General features: G+C 45.8%; 1 protein-coding gene across 3 annotated transcripts in view; it reads left to right on the top strand.

Annotated features, from left to right (window-relative positions):
• The window catches only part of IHO1 (interactor of HORMAD1 1), a 33,496-nt gene extending 28,792 nt beyond the window's left edge, over window positions 1-4,704 (top strand). For 2 of the 3 annotated variants that reach the window (XM_038410260.2, XM_038410261.1), the window contains exon 8: window positions 398-3,061. In XM_038410260.2, coding sequence (XP_038266188.1) covers window positions 398-1,726 — 1,329 coding nt within the window. In that variant the 3' untranslated portion in view covers window positions 1,727-3,061. Of the gene's footprint in view, window positions 1-397; window positions 3,062-4,384 lie in introns of those variants that run through there. The other variant, XM_038410264.2, reaches the window with a different exon arrangement.
• The last annotated feature ends 15,384 nt before the right edge of the window (window positions 4,705-20,088 follow it).

Raw genomic sequence — 20,088 nt, 5'->3', positions numbered from 1 at the left:
AACAAGGGACTTAGAGGGAACAAAATATGACTTGTCATAAAGTTGCAAGATTGAAATGTCAGACTTTAAGCTGCATAGGTGGAACTGGATTCCCAGAAGGGCCCCACAATGTATGTTTGTGGCAAGCAATAAGCTTGTGGTATGTTGTCTTCATGATGATAGGGAGACACCACAGTGAATTAGAAATTCATCCCATCCAAAGAAATGTTACCATCATATTGCTTTTCAAAAACATGGCTCTGTACAGAAATATCCAGACTGCTGATACTTGGGTTGATATGAAAGCTAAGTGGACCATCTAAGATTTAATACTAAAGGGGTTTTGGTTTGAATGTTACTGTTGGAGTATTTTGTGGTTGTTGCCTAATATTTCTACTCTGCTGACAACTTTCCCCAGAAAGATACGGAGATTTTAGATGTGAAATCCAATTTACAGTTACTGAAGGAGAGTCTGGAACTACTAACATCTCAGCAGAATAAGCAACATCAGAAGCTATGTGAACAGTTAAATCACCTACCGTTCCCCAACATCTTAGCTGAACTGCAGACATTCATTTCCACTTCCAGATTTCCCAGTTGCATAAAGGATAATGCATCCCAGACCTCTCCAGATATATTACAGGACCTCTATCTCATCAGTCAGGAGAAAACATGCTGTCAGTGCTATCAGACCATGAGGGTTTGCAGAAAGAGTTCATTTCAGACTCAGCCATGCACCATGACGATGGCAAATAGACATGGAGATTCCCATATGAAGAATCACATAGCTAAAGATGATATACACAAGAGTTATTTAAACACAGCTGCTGGAAGGGAGGTCAATCTCACTACTACAGCTTCACGAGGCAAAGAAAACATGACTATACAAGAGATGAAGTCTGCTTTAGAAAAGCAACCCTCTGCTAATAATCCACTTTGTGCCTGCTTCTCCAACACTGATGTTTTTGGGGATAGTCATGAGAAACATCAGCTGCTTACTCAAGAAATACCTCAAGCCATACCTCTGAGGAAGGTAATCGGGAAAAACTCTAAGGGAATCAAAACTGTGACTCCTTCACAACAAAATCAGAGCCAACTTTGCCACCCTCCCGTACAAAACAATTTGGCTGGACAAAGAGACAAAGACTTTGTCACAGACAACATGATGCATATCACAGTTGTAGGAAACAGACTAAAAAAAGAAAAGACCAAAAAACCCCGCCAGAGTAAATTAACAGTGAGGAAAAGAATGTACGTTGCTAAGAAAAAAGGAGACCTTTCCAAGTGTCCTGACAGTAGTCTAAAGAAAAAAATGACCAGCAGATCGATGGAGTCGGAGGATTCCAGAAAAAATTATTCTCCCACAGATACAGTTATGCTTCATTCAGAGAACTCTGGCCCAGTGTCTTCAGCTCCCAGTCACCAAAAGCTAAGCAGGGCCCAACACAGAAACAAAGAAAACTCCTTGCCGGTGCTCCACTCTCATGAAAACCTGGAATGGCTTGCAGCCAAGAGGAAGGAAATATTGGAAAATAAGAGGAGAGTGGATATTTGCAATACCAAACGGACTCTCTGTTTCTGGGATTGCTCTCCCTGGGAGAGTAACATAAAGGGTGAAAAACAGATGAGCTGGTTCAGTCTCCCAAGCACCATGGCTTCTAATAAGTCGAGTCTTTCTTTCGCCCCTGCCCAGCATAAGAATACAACATTTTGCTCCTTAGTTTTTGATAGCGATTATTCTGATTGACATTTTCTGTTTGATTTTCCCGATGTATAAAGAAGTGTGGCTAGTTCAATCCGTGTTTCCTTTAGGTCTGTTGGCTTTTTAATTTCTCAAGTTCTGTCACTCTTTAGACATTGCACATAACTGAGCATATGGCACCTTGGAGCCCTGTATGGAGGGATAAGTCTTTTACATACACATGGCAGCCCCCTCTGGCAATATACAAGATGTACTCATACCTAAATTACATTGAATTGTCATTGGAAAGCTTTGTGTATTGTAAATGATAATATGTTGCTGTATTCTGTCCAGAAATGAGGTCTGGGGCAAGGATTCCCATTCACCTGGGCAAGCTGATGTGCTCTTTTTTATTTTTATATTTTGGTGTCTCCCTGCTCTTAACAGAAATGCCATTGTTTTCTAATTGCTGTTATCTTTGCTTAGCAGAAGAGGGTCTGTGATGCTTGCCTAAATTTCCACTAGCGAGAAAACTGCTAGCAGGCTAAGGGGCACAGAAACACGGCTGAATCTATTGTTACTATATCTAGAAGTGGAATCTATTTTAAACTTTTAAAGACGTGTAATACAGTGTCTGTGGCCTGGGGCTTTAATTTCAGTTTTTCATTCTTTCTCTTTAGAGTGGTTCAGATGGCTAAGGGCCCAAATCCTGGTCCCACTGAAATGAATGGGAATTCTTATGATTGACTTCACACAGTTAAGATTAGCCTTAAGTCTTTTGCCCTATTCTGGGTAAATCCCTTTTGTGTGAAATGTACCTTTTGTTGTGTTCACCAGATATAGCATTTCTTCTCCTTTCAAGCTTATTTCTCTGGTCACTTTCTTCAGTTTGTCTCATTTTTTTCTCATCTGCATATCTTAGCTAATCAAAATCTTCATCTTGTGTGTCTCTAGTGTATTAGGACCTCAAAGAAAAGCTAGAAAGGTGGTACCCATAAAACAAGATGCCAAGAAAGACCATTTGTTCTGTCTGTTTTTGTTTAAAAGACTTTTGTATTTCTAATTAACGGTGATTTCAAATTCATAGGTTTTAAGGTCAGAAAGGACCATTAGGGTCACCAGTTCTGAGCTCCAGTATAACCCAGGCCATAGAATTCCACCCGAAGAATCCTGCCTCAAGCTTATAGCTTGATGGAATTATAGCAGCTCCTTTAGAAAGACATCCAGTCTCAAGTTTAAGTTTTGATCACTTCAAGTAATTTTATTCTATTTGATCTCAGAATCAGGTTTGCCTTGACAAATGAAACACTTCAATATTTAGGAAAGAGATCTGCTGTCATGAATATAAATGGCCTCATTTTGTCATTCCAAAATAAATCTATATTTATTGTTTATCTATTACTTGATTATCAAGTCCATTTCTTCATGAATGTCAAATTTATGTGTAATTTCAGGGGATAGGCTTATGCTTGTATTGCTGTGGGTTAACAGGCAGATGCTGTTTAGCTAGTTTGTCTCCTACAGATGATATAATTGGGATAATTAGTTTTATTCAGCTTGTCTGATATTTAATGACGAGGGATATCACTTTTTATAACTCTAATGTAAGGTTCTGTGTTAATGCTCTTTGGTGAACGTGACAGGTAACATTTTCAATCAGTGTGGCAGCATCCTCTGAGGAACTAACATGTCTCAGAGAGTGACAGCAACACAAAAGATTAAGTGAGTCTCCAAGGTGTGAGTGCTGCAGTGGGGTGGGAATGCATACCCCACAGCCATACACACCCTACAGGCGAGGTCACTACACGGAGGGCACCATTTTATACAGAAATGAAATGGCAATCTCCGCTCAGTGTGGCTTAGCACATACCATACTTGAGAGGTCACACTGGCAGGGGTAGAGTGCACACATCCACAGACACCGTTGCTACCAAACGGACAGTCACACTACCACAGGGTTCACTCTAAGTGAGGCTGACATGGTGGTGCTCAATCAAGAGGTTAATCTTCATTGCTGCGGTGCCACTGTGGACACCAAGTGTTAGCATAGCAGCTGCACTAATTCAGTTGTCCTTCCCAGTGCAATCCCACAATGCTTCTGCACTCAGGGATGCTTTGACTCCTAGAGCATTGACTCTATCATCTGTCAAGTCATCTCCGTCTCAACATCTTCCTCCTTCCTCCTCCAGGTGTGGCAGCATCAGCGGTAGTACTCAGGTGCTCTCAGCTCTACAAGGTACCCCTAACACCCCGATTAAAAGGGCCCAAGAAGGACAATAAAATATAACTGTAATAACATAGATTAAGACATTTCCTTTCTGCCTCAGGGATTCTCCTGAAACACACAGGGATTGCTATTGCTGTCCACCGGCTGCTGCAGCATCTCCACACACCAAGATCTGGAAAACAGAAGAGGGTCATTAGCTAACAGACACACTGCAAAGCTCTCCCTCATTCAGTGAGCACAGTCCATCCTGGGCACTGAATGAGGCAGGGGTCCGGTGGGATAAATAGGGTGTGATTGTGTAATTCAAAACAGTATCATATGCACAGACACAAAGCGGCTGGATAAAGGTGACACAGGCAAACTTAATTCTGGCATTTCCTAACTTTTGGAAGATTAAATGAACATTAAGGTTGCAGAGTCAATGTGATTTTTCTGGTGCGTAGTGTGGCATTATAATGCAATACCCTAGACAATACTCAAATTGTATATTCCCGCAGGTGACACCACTGACCTCCCAATGGTGCTCCCACCCATTTAAAATCTCCCCTGGAGAAATGATGCCATGCTTGGAAGGCCACTGCAGTAGCTGGAGGAGGAAATGAGATTGGAGCCATTTTATAAATCGTGAATATCATCAAGGGTGTTTGCTGCATTCCTCAGTGTCCTTAGCATTACATAGCACTTGCTATGTTCAAATCACAGCTCCTCAGTGCTCAGCACTTCTGCAGGTCAGACACTAGGTATGTACTTGGGGCCTCACGCACCACTGGGGCAATGCTCTAGCTCAATCAGAGCTAGCACCTGGAGGTAGAATTTACACCTCAGTTCAGCAGTGTGATCACTGGATCACCAATTAAACCTCCCCGGAATAACCTTGAGGGGCAAAGCTGTACCTAATGGATAGATTGGGAAGGGAATGCTGGGGGAAGGGGAAGAGAGAGATTGGCAGGCTTCCGAGAGTCAGAGTCAAGAGAGCCCTTCTGCTCCTTTCTCTTCTCTAGCCACAAAGCGCTTGGAGAGCTCATCAAACACCTTGTGCAATTTATTTACAGCGTTCTCCCCATTACCCTTACAGATGGGTGGAGCTCTGTAATTACATATACACCCAGGTGCCGACTCCCTGGGTGCTCTGGGGCTGGAGCACCCACTGGTAGCCCTGCCAATCAGCTCCACCCCCTCCCTCCCAGCGCCTCCTTCCCGCTGTGATCAGCTGTTCAGCGCCATACAGTGGCAGGCGAGGGTGGGATGTGCTCAGGGGAGAGGCGGAATAGGGTGGGAAGAGGTGGGGTGGGGGTGGGGGTCTTAGGGGAAGGGGTGGAGAGGGGGCATAGCGGGGGTTGAGCACCCCCAGGGAAATACAAAGTCAGCACCTGTGCCCCTTAGCTCACTGCCACGGAGGGGGGAGACCGAAGGGATCTTCCCCTTGAGAGAGAGCTCTCCTGGCTTTGACTCTCAAAAGCCTGCCAGTCTATCTCCTCCTGCCAGGGGTGCTGGTACTGGGGTGCGGCTGGCTGGAAGTGGTTTCCATCATAGATAGGGTTTGCAGTTTGGTTCAATGGCTCTCCGCATCCCCACTATAAAAACTTCCAATGTCTCTGTCTCCCACTGAGGGCTTCCTTCTTGGGCCTTCTCTGCTTTCTGGGCTAATAGGTTAATTCGCCATGTAGCTCTTTCTAGCCGACCCCCAGTCTGTCAACTGGGCGCAGCTTTGCAGTTTAGGGTTACTCTGGGGGACTTAACTGGTGATCCGGTGATCCTCAGGCTCTGTCTCCAGAAGAAACGTTGCAGCTGCACTGCTGTAGCGCTTCAGTAGAGACACTCATTACAGCAGGGCTGGGCAAACTTTTTGGCATGAGGGCCACATGTGGGTATGGAAATTGTATGGTGGGCAATGAATGCTCATGGAATTGGGGGTTGGGGTGCAGGAGGGCATGAGGGCTCCAGTTGGGGGTGCAGGCTCTGGGGAGCAGCTAGGGATAAGGAATTGGGGGTGCAGGAGGGTGCTCCAGGCTGGGACCAAGGGGTTCGGAAGACAGAAGGAGGATCTGAGGTGGGCAGAGGGTTGGGGCACAGGAGGAGGTTGGGGAGCAGGCCTTGGGCAGCTCCTGCAGCTTACCTCACGCAGTTCCCAGAAACAGCAGCATGTCCCCCTTCCAGCTCCTAGGTGGAGGTGCAGCCAGGTGGCTCTGCCCTGCGCGCAGGCACTGCTCCTGCAGCTCCCATTGGCTGCGGTTCCCGGCCAATGGGAGATGCTGGGGTGGGGGTAGCGTGCGGAGCCCCGACTGCCCCTAAGCATAGGAGCCAGAAGGGGGACGTGCCACTGCTTTTGGGACCCTTGTGGAGTGGGACAAGACCCCAATCCCACTCCCTGGGGCTGGAGTGCTGGAGCGGGCAAACCCCAAACCCTGCTTCCCGGGGGGAGCTCAAGGGCCGGATTAAAATGTCTGGAGGGCCAGATGTGGCCCCTGGGCTGTAGTTTGCCCACCTCTGCAGCATGGTGACAGGAGGGGCTCTCCCATTGCTGTGGTTAATTCACCTTCCTGAGAGGCGAGGCGGTAGCTAGGCTGATGGAAGAATTCTTCTGTCGATCTAGGGGGTTAGGTCTAGGGGGTTCTGTCTGCACCGGGGGTTAGGTCAACTTAACCATGTAGCTCAAGGGTGGTGGATTTTTCACACTAAGCGACCTAGCTGGGTCAACCTAACTTTTTAGCACAGACCTGGCCTGGCAGATTCATAGATACTAAGGTCAGAAGGGACGGTTCTGATCATCTAGTCCGACCTCCTGCACAGCGCAGGCCACAGAATCTCACCCACCCACTCCTATGAAAAACCTCACCCATGTCTGAGCTATTGAAGTCCTCAAATCATGGTTTAAATGCCCTCTCCTATCCATCCACACAGCTAAAACTCTCATCATCATGTGTCCCACTTACTGCAACACTCCTCTCTCTGGGCTTGACAAATGCAGCCTTGCCCCACGCATCTCTATTGAGAATGCTGCTGCAAAGACCATTCTCCGTTCCTGTCTCTGACCATGTTACCCCTCTCTTTGCATCCCTCGCAGGCTCCATCTTTCTGTCACATCAAACATGAGCTACTTGTCTTCATTTTCAAAGCCCTTCTTGACTTATCACCTCTCATTTACTACTGAGAGGCCAACGGCTGCTTCCGATAAGCCCATGCTGCCAACCTCCATCTCCCACTTGTTACATTTTCAAATAAGAATCTTTGTGCTTTCTCCCCTGCTCCCCTCACACCTGGGAGGAACTCCCCATAAACATCTGCAATCCTCCATGAAGTCCCTCCTAAAAACTCTCCTTTGCCATGAGGCCTACAAAAAGCTTGACGGAGGTTAGGCCACTGGTTGCTGAAACCACTGCCTGTCATGCTGACCAATATATCTCATTGTTTCCTTGTACTCTCCCATCAGTCTGTCTGCATCCAGCTGTCGTCTCTTGGCCTATACCGTAAATTGTAAGCTCCCTGAGGCAGGGAACATCTTTTGTTCTGTGTTTGTAGAGTGCCCAGTGCAGTCCTGGCCCATCCATGACAGGGGATCCTAGGTGCTACGGCAATACAAATAACAGTCACAGTGACAGAGCAGGAATGCGAGGTGGAGGTAGCCCAGAAGGGGCAGACACCTGAGCTACACCAGGTAGGTGGTGCCAAGATCTCCTCTTGGCGTTCCTCATATTTCTTATCTTTTTTGAGAGAGACAGGTGGGTGAGGTAATATCTTTTACTGGACCAGCTTCTGCTGGTGAGAGAGACCAGCTTTCAAGTCAGTCAGCATTATCACTACTCAGACAAGACTGTTTTGCGATAGGAAGAGTGCTCTGCATCTTGGAATATTACATTTCATTCATATACATGCTGGAAATGAGTCTTCTCCAGGAGGCAGGCTTGGGTGGAATGAATTGCTTGACCTGCCTTCCATGGCATCACTGCAGTTGAGTTGGAAGACAGCTTTGCTGAGCTGCAGGGCTGAGGCTGCATGGACATGCTGGCTGAGAACACAGAAAGGCAGCTTTATCCCACACTACATTTTGCAGTATGAAAACTTCAGATGGGTTTTTAACCAATCATTAAAATTCAGAGTGTACACAGGCTTATACTTAGTCCTGCTTCAGTTCAGGGGCTAGATGACCTACTACGGTCCTTCCAGTCCTCTGTTTCTATGATTTCTACTATGGTGGGTTTTTTACCCTCCCTTGCACAGCAGTGATGCCTTGTGGATTCTTCACTGTTGTTTTTCACTTTTTCCTCTATGTTTTAGTTTCTTTAGAGTCTGGTTTTGTTTGTTTTGGGTTTTTGTTGTTGTCGTCTTTGTAATTCAACATTCATTTTATACTTTCAACTTCTTTGCGCAAATCTTAGGGTTTTCCCCTCTCTTTTCTCAGCCCTCAGTGTCTGGATTTCTATACAGATCAGTTTCTATGTTTCAGTTTTATTATTTTTTCCTCTCACTTTTAAATCCCTCTCTTTATTCTTAGATCTTTAGAACTAGAAGGGACTATTATAGTCAACTATTCTGACTTCCTACGTAAGAGGCCAGAGAATCTCACCTAATAAATCTGGCATCAAGACCATAATTTCTGTTAAATCCAGACTAGATATCTTTCTAGCTCTAAAGATTTCAAGGTACAGAGAATCCACCATATTCCTTGCTACATTGTTCCAATGGTTTAATTACCTTCAGTTAAAAAATTGGGTTATTACTATTCTGAATTTGTCTACCTACAACTCCCAGCCACTGGAGCTCCTCATGTCTTTTTCTGCTAGATTAAACAGCTGTTTACTATTCAGTATCTTTCCTATTGTGGCAGAGTTCCGACCTTGTCCCCGTGCGTCCCGCACTTCCAGGCGGTTTACGCTAGCTTCAGAGGCTCACTGCAACCCTCCACGTAGCCCTTCTCTCTCTAGGGCCAGGGATACAGTCTACTGAGCCCTTTTCGTCATAAGCCAGTAATGGAGGTTGGTGAGAGAGTTCCCACAGTCTCTGTTGCTCCTATGGCCTCATGCCAAAACAGTTTAGCCTCCTGTCCTGACAGGGGCCTGTTTTCCCATTCCAGGAGGTGTTTCTGTAGTGGTGGGTTGGGGGAAACCCACCCCCACCCCCTACTCTGTATTCTGGCCCAGGGATCCTAATGGTAGCAGCTGTTGCAGCCAACCTTTTACTGCCAGAGTTGCTACATTTCCCTGGGCCATTTCCCCACAGCTCTCCTGCTTCTCCCTTACCTTAGGGCTCCCTTACTAATGACTTGAGGATGTCTTCATTAACCAGTCCTTCATCCACACTTCCTCTTCTCTGGGTCCTCCCTACCTGACTGGAGTGAGCCCTTTTATATTGTCAGAGGGGCCTTAATAAGAGTCAGGTGGTCACATTAGCTTAATGGCCTCACCTGACTCTTTGCAGGTCAATTGGAGTCAGGTGTTCTCATTACCCTGGAGCAGCAGCTGCTCTGGTCAGTCAAGGAACAGAAAACTGTTTATCCAGTAGCCAGTATATCTGCCTTCTGCTCCTCTGCTGTACCCAACTGGCTTGGGTCTTCACACTATGTAGATTCTTGTTTACCATGATCAAGTTGCCTCCTTTTCAGATTTCTCCTGGATGAACTAACTGTATTGAGCATCTCCAGTCTCTCACTCGAATGCCTGTTTTCCAGACTTTGAATCAATCCTTTAGCTCTTTTCTGACTCCTTTTTGGAAGTGTGGGCACCAGAACTAGACGCAGTATTCCAGTAATGGTCTCACTAATATCATATACAGTGGTACTGCCACCTCCGTACTGCTATGTGGTATTCCCCTGTTTATATATATCAGGCTGGAGTTAGCACCCTTATCTACAGCATGTCCCTGGGGGCTCATGTTCAGCTGGTTATCTGCTATGATCCCTAGGTTGTTTTCAGTGTCACTGCTTTCCAGGATACAATCCACCATTTTGTAAGTGTGACCTGCATTCTTTGTTCTTTGATGTATGACCTTGCATTTCGTTACGTTAAAATGCATTTTGCTCAAATGAACCCACATTACCAAGTAAACCAGGTTGGTCTGTGTAACTGGCCTGTCTCCAACAATATTTATCACCAATTTTAGTGTCATCTGCAAACTTTACCAGCAATGAATTTATATTTTCTTCTAGATTATTGATAAAGATTTTGAATACCACATCACTGAGAACAGATCCCTGTGGGACCCCACCAGAAATACTCCCTTAGATGATGATTCTCCATTTACAATTACTTTTTTGAGATCTATCAATTAACCAGTTTTTAACCCATCTTATATATGCTATACTGATTTTCAGTAGTGCTAATTTTTTAATCAGAATCTCATGTGCAACTAAGTGCAGTGTTTTATAGAAGTCTATTAGGTCAACACAGTTACCTGTATCAACCAAACGAGTAATCTTGTTTAAAAAAAATCAGGTTTGTTTAACAAGACCTCTTTTCCATAAAACCATGTTTATTGGCATTAATTATGCTGCCAACCTTTATTTCTTTACTGAGTGCATCCCGTATCAGCCTTCCCATGATTTTGCCAAGGACTGAGGTTGAGATAACTAGCCTATAACCTTAATTCTCTGGTCTGGTTGTTCAGTTTCACTCTTTTTCCTCTTGTGCATCTCTTAGCTAGTCAAAAGGAAGATACTTTCCCCACCCCCCCATTTCCCTTTTCCCTCCTTCCCACAGCTCTGTAGCCTTGTCCTACCTACAAACAAAGGATTGCTGTAGTTGGGAATAAAGTATATAAAACTGTTAAGCTCCAAGTTTGGGATCCCAATTTCCACGTATTCTCTACAAGGATTAAAAATTATTTCACTCCTGTGTTGACAAGCTGTAAGTGATCTTGAACTGTGGCATGGAACAACCTGTGAAATCACTGTAGTAGGAAAGGCCAAGACTAGCAAAAGATTTGGATTAAAGGCAAGTCTGCGCTATAACTGGACCAGTCTGTAGAATTCATTCATTTGCTGGTAGGAAATTCCTCTTAGATAATAACAGCAGTACCCTGGTCCTAGCCATTTGTCAATGCACAGGGATTAAGGGTAACTGTAGTGCAGGGAGGCATAGAATCATAGAACCATAGCTTTAGAAGGGACCGCTGTCATCTAGTGTAACCCACAATGCTAGCTAGATACCCATTTAGCTAGTACAGGTAACAAAAATCACATAGCTATTGTGGTGTGGGCTAGTTGCCTGAGTACATGCCCATACTCTGGGTCCCTGGTATTGGGGCACATAAGGGTCAGTGGCCAGCTAGTGTTCCCACCAAGCCACAGCCAGGATGTGCCGCCCACAAGCCCCAGAGTGACGGTGTCTTTCAGCCTTCTGGCCAAGCACCCTATGTAACTCCAGGGGTCAGACCAGGAAGCTGTTTGGGTAACCACATAAACTTTGCTCTGCTGTGACTTCAGACCTGACCTTGTCTCCTGATCTCAGCCTGACTCTGCCCCTGGCTCCGGCCTGGCACGATCTCTGAGCCCTGCTCTCTGCGCCAAGCCTGGCGCTGTCTCTGAGCCCCGCCCTCTGAGCCTAGCCTCGCTGTTTACCGAACCTGGCTCTTGCGATTCCTCCAACTGCTGCTCAGCAAGTACCATCCCTGATGTGCAGACCCCAGCCAGCTGTGACTTCTAGGCCAGACCACCTACACCGCACTCCCTTACAGGGCAGCTAGCCTGCAGTGAAATCCCTGCCACCATGTCTGTGCTCGCTAGGTGAGAGCTAGCCCAGGTGTGTCTGCCCGCACTACTCCTCTACCTTCACTTGTGATGTAGCCCTGCCCTAAGCTGCCATATTTTGATCATTGAGCTAAATACCAGGTGTTTGCTGCATGTGAGGAGAGGGCCTGTTGGCTTCACAGTCAATGAAAGGGCGATAGCACGGCAGGGCAAATAACGCCCCCGTGAAGCTCTCACAGTGGGGATGAGAGCTCACAAACATTCCTTTCAAGCTGGTGTTAAACACGGATAGGTGGAGATATGCTGGGTACATGCATCAAATGCCCTGGATGTGAGGCCAGCTCTTTTGCTACTTGGGATGACATGAATAGTAGAAGGGGCAAAGGATGAAGAGCGAATTCGTGCCTGCAAGGTACTGTAGCAATGTAGACTGGATCTCCTGGCTTCCAAGGGACTTGACTCGGTCGGTCTGTCCTGTCGGGCTGTGCATATTTAACAGGAAGGCCAGCGTTCCAACACGTGTGATGATGCAAGTGGCTGATCTAATGGGGGCTCTCTTGGAACAGGTGCCTCCTTGCCCCCAGCCCCCTGAGTGCGCAGTGGGCTGATGAAGTCAGGGTGGCTTAGCAGGCATCACGGAAACTTGGTGGAATCAGGATAATCAGTGGGCTGGGTCATACCAGGGTATAATATATACAGGAATGACGGAGTCGGGTGTGCTGGTGGGGGAGTGGCATTACGTTAAAGAAAGCAGAGTGTCAAATACAGTAAACAATTTATATCAAACAAACTGAACCACAGAATCTGTGGATAGAAATTTGATGTGTGACTAAAGAGTACTGCAGCAGGAATACGCTACTGACCCACTGACCAGGATGGTGACAAAGCACCCCATCGCAGTACCATTTAACTAGACAAAGATGAGGATCCTTGTTAGACAGAGATTAAAAGGAACTGTCAAAAGGGTTCGCAAAAAGAAAAGGAGTACTTGTGGCACCTTAGAGACTAACAAATTTATTAGAGCATAAGCATTCGTGAGCTACAGCTCACTTCATCGGATGCATTTGGTGGATGAACACTTTTTTCCACCAAATGCATCCGATGAAGTGAGCTGTAGCTCACGAAAGCTTATGCTCTAATAAATTTGTTAGTCTCTAAGGTGCCACAAGTACTCCTTTTCTTTTTGCGAATACAGACTAACACGGCTGCTACTCTGAAACCTGTCAAAAGGGTTAAATCCCTGCAAGCAGCATGGGGACTATTTACAAATGCCATAATATAGGATCAGATGAAATGTATACCCTAAACCAGGAAAGACAATAAGAGGACCAAGGAGTGCCACCGTGGCTAAACAGCAGAGTAATAGATGCCATTGAGGCAAAAGGCATCCTTTAAAATGTGAAAGTCCGATCCTAGTGAGGATAGTAAGAAGGAGCACAAACTCTGCCAGGTTGAGTGTAACAGGATAATACAGCAGGCCAAGAAAGAACTTGAGAAGCAACTTGCTAAAGAAAAGATGCAGCAAAAAAGGGTAAGAATGTTTTTAAGCACACCAGAAACAGGAAGCCTGCCAAACAGGCAGTGGGGCCACTAGACAGCCAGGATGCTAAAGGAGCACTCAAGGAAGACAAGGCCATTGCAGAGAAGCCAAATTAATTTGTTGCATTGGTCTGCACTGCAGAGGATGTGGGGGAGATCCTACATCAGAGCTATCCTTTTGGAGAGACAAATCTGAAGTACTGCCCAATAGAAGAGGTGTTAGAACAAACTGATAAATTAAACCGTAATAAGTCACCAGGCCCAGATGGGATTCACACAAGAGTCATAGAATAATAGCATATCAGGGTTGGAAGAGACCTCAGGAGGTCACCTAATCCAACCCCCTGCTCAAAGCAGGACCCACCCCCAACTAAATCATCCCAGCCAGGGCTTTGTCAAGCCTGACCTTAAAAACCTCTAAGGAAGGAGATTCCACCACCTCCCTAGGTAACGCATTCCAGTATTTCACCACCCTCCTAGCGAAAATTTTTTTCCTAATATCCAACTTGAGTTCTGAAAGAACCCAGCTATGAAGTTGCAGAACTATTAACTATGGTATAAAGAAAAGGAGTACTTGTGGCACCTTAGAGACTAACAAATTTATTAGAGCATAAGCTTTCGTGAGCTACAGCTCACTTCATCGGATGCATTTGGTGGAAAACCAAATGCATCCGATGAAGTGAGCTGTAGCTCACGAAAGCTTATGCTCTAATAAATTTGTTAGTCTCTAAGGTGCCACAAGTACTCCTTTTCTTTTTGCGAATACAGACTAACACGGCTGCTACTCTGAAACCTAACTATGGTATGTAATCTATTGCTGAAACAAGCCTCTGTACCAGATGACCAGATAGCTAATGTAACGCAAATTTTTTAGAAGGGCTCCAGAGGCTATCCTGGGCATTACAGGCCAGTGAACCTAACTTCAGTACTGGGCAAATTGGTAGAAACTATAGTAAAGAACAGAATTGTCAGACACATAGATGAACATAATTTATTGGGGAAGAGTCAACATGGCTTTTGTAAAGGGAAATCCTGCCTCACCACTCTACTAGAATTATTTGAGGGTGATCTAATCAATATTGTGTACTTGGATTTTCAGAAACCCTCTGACAAGGTCCTCACCAAAGGCTCTTCAGGAAACTATGTAGTCATGGGACAGGAGGGATGGTCCTCTCATGGATCAGTGACTGTTTAAAAGATAGGAAACAAAGGGTACGAATAAATGTTTGGTTTTCACAATAGAGAGAGGTAAACAGCAGGTCCCCCAAGGATCTGCATTGCGACCTGTGCTGTTCAGCATATTCATTAATGATCTGGAAAAGGGAAAAAGAAAAGGAGTACTTGTGGCACCTTAGAGACTAACAAATTTATTAGAGCATAAGCTTTCGTGAGCTACAGCTCACTTCATCGGATGCATTTGGTGGAAAAAACAGAGGAGAGATTTATATACACACACACAGAGAACATGAAACAATGGGTTTATCATACACACTGTAAGGAGAGTGATCACTTAAGATAAGCCATCACCAACAGCAGGGGGGGGAAGGAGGAAAACCTTTCATGGTGACAAGCAGGTAGGCTAATTCCAGCAGTTAACAAGAATATCAGAGGAACGGTGGGGGGTGGGGTGGGGGGGAGAAATACCATGGGGAAATAGTTTTACTTTGTGTAATGACTCATCCATTCCCAGTCTCCATTCAAGCCTAAGTTAATTGTATCCAGTTTGCAAATTAATTCCAATTCAGCAGTCATAGAATCATAGAATCATAGAATATCAGGGTTGGAAGGGACCCCAGAAGGTCATCTAGTCCAACCCCCTGCTCAAAGCAGGACCAAGTCCCAGTTAAATCATCCCAGCTAGGGCTTTGTCAAGCCTGACCTTAAAAACCTCTAAGGAAGGAGATTCTACCACCTCCCTAGGTAACGCATTCCAGTGTTTCACCACCCTCTTAGTGAAAAAGTTTTTCCTAATATCCAATCTAAACCTCCCCCATTGCAACTTGAGACCATTACTCCTCGTTCTGTCATCTGCTACCATTGAGAACAGTCTAGAGCCATCCTCTTTGAAACCCCCTTTCAGGTAGTTGAAAGCAGCTATCAAATCCCCCCTCATTCTTCTCTTCTGCAGACTAAACAATCCCAGCTCCCTCAGCCTCTCCTCATAAGTCATGTGCTCTAGACCCCTAATCATTTTCGTTGCCCTTCGTTGTACTCTTTCCAATTTATCCACATCCTTCCTGTAGTGTGGGGCCCAAAACTGGACACAGTACTCCAGATGAGGCCTCACCAGTGTCGAATAGAGGGGAACGATCACGTCCCTCGATCTGTTCGCTATGCCCCTACTTATACAACCCAAAATGCCATTGGCCTTCTTGGCAACAAGGGCACACTGCTGACTCATATCCAGCTTCTCGTCCACTGTCACCCCTAGGTCCTTTTCCGCAGAACTGCTGCCGAGCCATTCGGTCCCTAGTCTGTAGCGGTGCATTGGATTCTTCCATCCTAAGTGCAGGACCCTGCATTTATCCTTATTGAACCTCATTAGATTTCTTTTGGCCCAATCCTCCAATTTGTCTAGGTCCTTCTGTATCCTATCCCTCCCCTCCAGCGTATCTACCACTCCTCCCAGTTTAGTATCATCCGCAAATTTGCTGAGAGTGCAATCCACACCATCCTCCAGATCATTTATGAAGATATTGAACAAAACGGGCCCCAGGACCGACCCCTGGGGCACTCCACTTGACACCGGCTGCCAACTAGACATGGAGCCATTGATCACTACCCGTTGAGCCCGACAATCTAGCCAGCTTTCTACCCACCTTATAGTGCATTCATCCAGCCCATACTTCCTTAACTTGCTGACAAGAATGCTGTGGGAGACCGTGTCAAAAGCTTTGCTAAAGTCAAGAAACAATACATCCACTGCTTTCCCTTCATCCACAGAACCAGTAATCTCATCATAAAAGGCGATTAGATTAGTCAGGCATGACCTTCCCTTGGTGAATCCATGCTGACTGTTCCTGATCACTTTCCTCTCCTCTAAGTGCTTCAGGATTGATTCTTTGAGGACCTGCTCCATGATTTTTCCAGGGACTGAGGTGAGGCTGACCGGCCTGTAGTTCCCAGGATCCTCCTTCTTCCCTTTTTTAAAGATGGGCACTACATTAGCCTTTTTCCAGTCATCCGGGACTTCCCCCGTTCGCCACGAGTTTTCAAAGATAATGGCCAAGGGCTCTGCAATCACAGCCGCCAATTCCTTCAGCACTCTCGGATGCAATTCGTCCGGCCCCATGGACTTGTGCACGTCCAGCTTTTCTAAATAGTCCCTAACCACCTCTATCTCTACAGAGGGCTGGCCATCTCTTCCCCATTTTGTGATGCCCAGCACAGCAGTCTGGGAGCTGACCTTGTTAGTGAAAACAGAGGCAAAAAAAGCATTGAGTACATTAGCTTTTTCCACATCCTCTGTCACTAGCTTGCCTCCCTCATTCAGTAAGGGGCCCACACTTTCCTTGGCTTTCTTCTTGTTGCCAACATACCTGAAGAAACCCTTCTTGTTACTCTTGACATCTCTTGCTAGCTGCAGCTCCAGGTGCGATTTGGCCCTCCTGATATCTTTCCTACATGCCCGAGCAATATTTTTATACTCTTCCCTGGTCATATGTCCAACCTTCCACTTCTTGTAAGCTTCTTTTTTATGTTTAAGATCCGCTAGGATTTCACCATTAAGCCAAGCTGGTCGCCTGCCATATTTACTATTCTTTCGACTCATCGGGATGGTTTGTCCCTGTAACCTCAACAGGGATTCCTTGAAATACAGCCAGCTCTCCTGGACTCCCTTCCCTTTCATGTTAGTCCCCCAGGGGATCCTGGCCATCTGTTCCCTGAGGGAGTCAAAGTCTGCTTTCCTGAAGTCCAGGGTCCGTATCCTGCTGCTTACCTTTCTTCCCTGCGTCAGGATCCTGAACTCAACCAACTCATGGTCACTGCCTCCCAGATTCCCATCCACTTTTGCTTCCCCCACTAATTCTACCCGGTTTGTGAGCAGCAGGTCAAGAAAAGCGCTCCCCCTAGTTGGCTCCCCTAGCACTTGCACCAGGAAATTGTCCCCTACGCTTTCCAAAAACTTCCTGGATTGTCTATGCACCGCTGTATTGCTCTCCCAGCAGATATCAGGAAAATTAAAGTCACCCATGAGAATCAGGGCATGCGATCTAGTAGCTTCCGTGAGTTGCCGGAAGAAAGCCTCATCCACATCATCCCCCTGGTCCGGTGGTCTATAGCAGACTCCCACCATGACATCACTCTTGTTGCACACACTTCTAAACTTAATCCAGAGACACTCAGGTTTTTCCACAGTTTCGTACCGGAGCTCTGAGCAGTCTTACTGCTCCCTTACATACAGTGCTACTCCCCCACCTTTTCTGCCCTGCCTGTCCTTCCTGAACAGTTTATAACCATCCATGACTGTACTCCAGTCTCTCCTTGGAGTCTGTTTTTGAAGCTTTTTTGTTGAAGTATAGCCACTCTTAGGTCTGTGATCGAGTGACCAGAGAGATTGAAGTGTTCTCCAACTGGTTTTTGAATGTTATAATTCTTGACGTCTGATTTGTGTCCATTCATTCTTTTACGTAGAGACTGTCCAGTTTGGCCAATGTACATGGCAGAGGGGCATTGCTGGCACATGATGGCATATATCACATTGGTAGATGCGCAGGTGAATGAGCCTCTGATAGTGTGGCTGATGTGATTAGGCCCTATGATGGTATCCCCTGAATAGATATGTGGACAGAGTTGGCAACGGGCTTTGTTGCAAGGATAGGTTCCTGGGTTAGTGGTTCTGTTGTGTGGTGTGTGGTTGCTGTTGAGTATTTGCTTCAGATTGGGGGGCTGTCTGTAAGCAAGGACTGGTCTGTCTCCCAAGATCTGAGAGAGCGATGGCTCATCCTTCAGGATAGGTTGTAGATCCTTGATGATGCGTTGGAGGGGTTTTAGTTGGGGGCTGAAGGTGATGGCTAGTGGCGTTCTGTTGTTTTCTTTGTTGGGCCTGTCCTGTAGTAGGTGACTTCTGGGTACTCTTCTGGCTCTGTCAATCTGTTTCTTCACTTCAGCAGGTGGGTACTGTAGTTGTAGGAATGCATGATAGAGATCTTGTAGGTGTTTGTCTCTGTCTGAGGGGTTGGAGCAAATGCGGTTATATCGTAGCGCTTGGCTGTAGACAATGGATCGAGTGGTATGATCTGGATGAAAGCTAGAGGCATGTAGGTAGGAATAGCGGTCAGTAGGTTTCTGACCGCTATTCCTACCTACATGCCTCTAGCTTTCATCCAGATCATACCACTCGATCCATTGTCTACAGCCAAGCGCTACGATATAACCGCATTTGCTCCAACCCCTCAGACAGAGACAAACACCTACAAGATCTCTATCATGCATTCCTACAACTACAGTACCCACCTGCTGAAGTGAAGAAACAGATTGACAGAGCCAGAAGAGTACCCAGAAGTCACCTACTACAGGACAGGCCCAACAAAGAAAACAACAGAACGCCACTAGCCATCACCTTCAGCCCCCAACTAAAACCCCTCCAACGCATCATCAAGGATCTACAACCTATCCTGAAGGATGAGCCATCGCTCTCTCAGATCTTGGGAGACAGACCAGTCCTTGCTTACAGACAGCCCCCCAATCTGAAGCAAATACTCAACAGCAACCACACACCACACAACAGAACCACTAACCCAGGAACCTATCCTTGCAACAAAGCCCGTTGCCAACTCTGTCCACATATCTATTCAGGGGATACCATCATAGGGCCTAATCACATCAGCCACACTATCAGAGGCTCGTTCACCTGCACATCTACCAATGTGATATATGCCATCATGTGCCAGCAATGCCCCTCTGCCATGTACATTGGCCAAACTGGACAGTCTCTACGTAAAAGAATGAATGGACACAAATCAGACGTCAAGAATTATAACATTCAAAAACCAGTTGGAGAACACTTCAATCTCTCTGGTCACTCGATCACAGACCTAAGAGTGGCTATACTTCAACAAAAAAGCTTCAAAAACAGACTCCAAGGAGAGACTGCTGAATTGGAATTAATTTGCAAACTGGATACAATTAACTTAGGCTTGAATAGAGACTGGGAATGGATGAGTCATTACACAAAGTAAAACTATTTCCCCATGGTATTTCTCCCTCCCACCCCACCCCCCACTGTTCCTCTGATATTCTTGTTAACTGCTGGAATTAGCCTACCTGCTTGTCACCATGAAAGGTTTTCCTCCTTCCCCCCCCTGCTGTTGGTGATGGCTTATCTTAAGTGATCACTCTCCTTACAGTGTGTATGATAAACCCATTGTTTCATGTTCTCTGTGTGTGTGTATATAAATCTCTCCTCTGTTTTTTCCACCAAATGCGTCCGATGAAGTGAGCTGTAGCTCACGAAAGCTTATGCTCTAATAAATTTGTTAGTCTCTAAGGTGCCACAAGTACTCCTTTTCTTTTTGCGAATACAGACTAACACGGCTGCTACTCTGAAACCTGGAAAAGGGAGTGACCAGTGAAGTGACAACATTTGCAGATGATACAAAATGATTTAAAATAGTTAAATCCAAAGCTGACTGCGAAGAGCTACAAAGGGATCTCACAAAACTGGGTGACTGGGCAACAAAATGGCAGATGAAATTCAAGGTGGATCATGCAAAGTGCATAGCAGTGGTTAAAAAGGCAAACGGAATGTAAGGAATTATTAGGATGGGGATAGAAAATAAGGCAGAAAATATCATAATGCCACTATATAAATCCATGGTGTATCCAGACCTTAAATACTGTGTCTGGTTCTGGTCACTCCATCTCTAAAAGGATATAGTGGAACTGGAAATGGTTCAGAGAATGGCAACAAAGGTGATCAACAGCTTCCATACAAGGAAAAATAAATATTACTGGCAGTGTTCATCTTGGAAAAGAGAC

This window comes from Dermochelys coriacea, chromosome 7 (genome assembly GCF_009764565.3).
Source record: "Dermochelys coriacea isolate rDerCor1 chromosome 7, rDerCor1.pri.v4, whole genome shotgun sequence".
NCBI classification, from domain to species: domain Eukaryota; kingdom Metazoa; phylum Chordata; order Testudines; family Dermochelyidae; genus Dermochelys; species Dermochelys coriacea.
The sequence above is the reverse complement of the archived record's forward strand: the minus strand, read 5'-3'. Positions and strand labels throughout refer to the sequence as shown.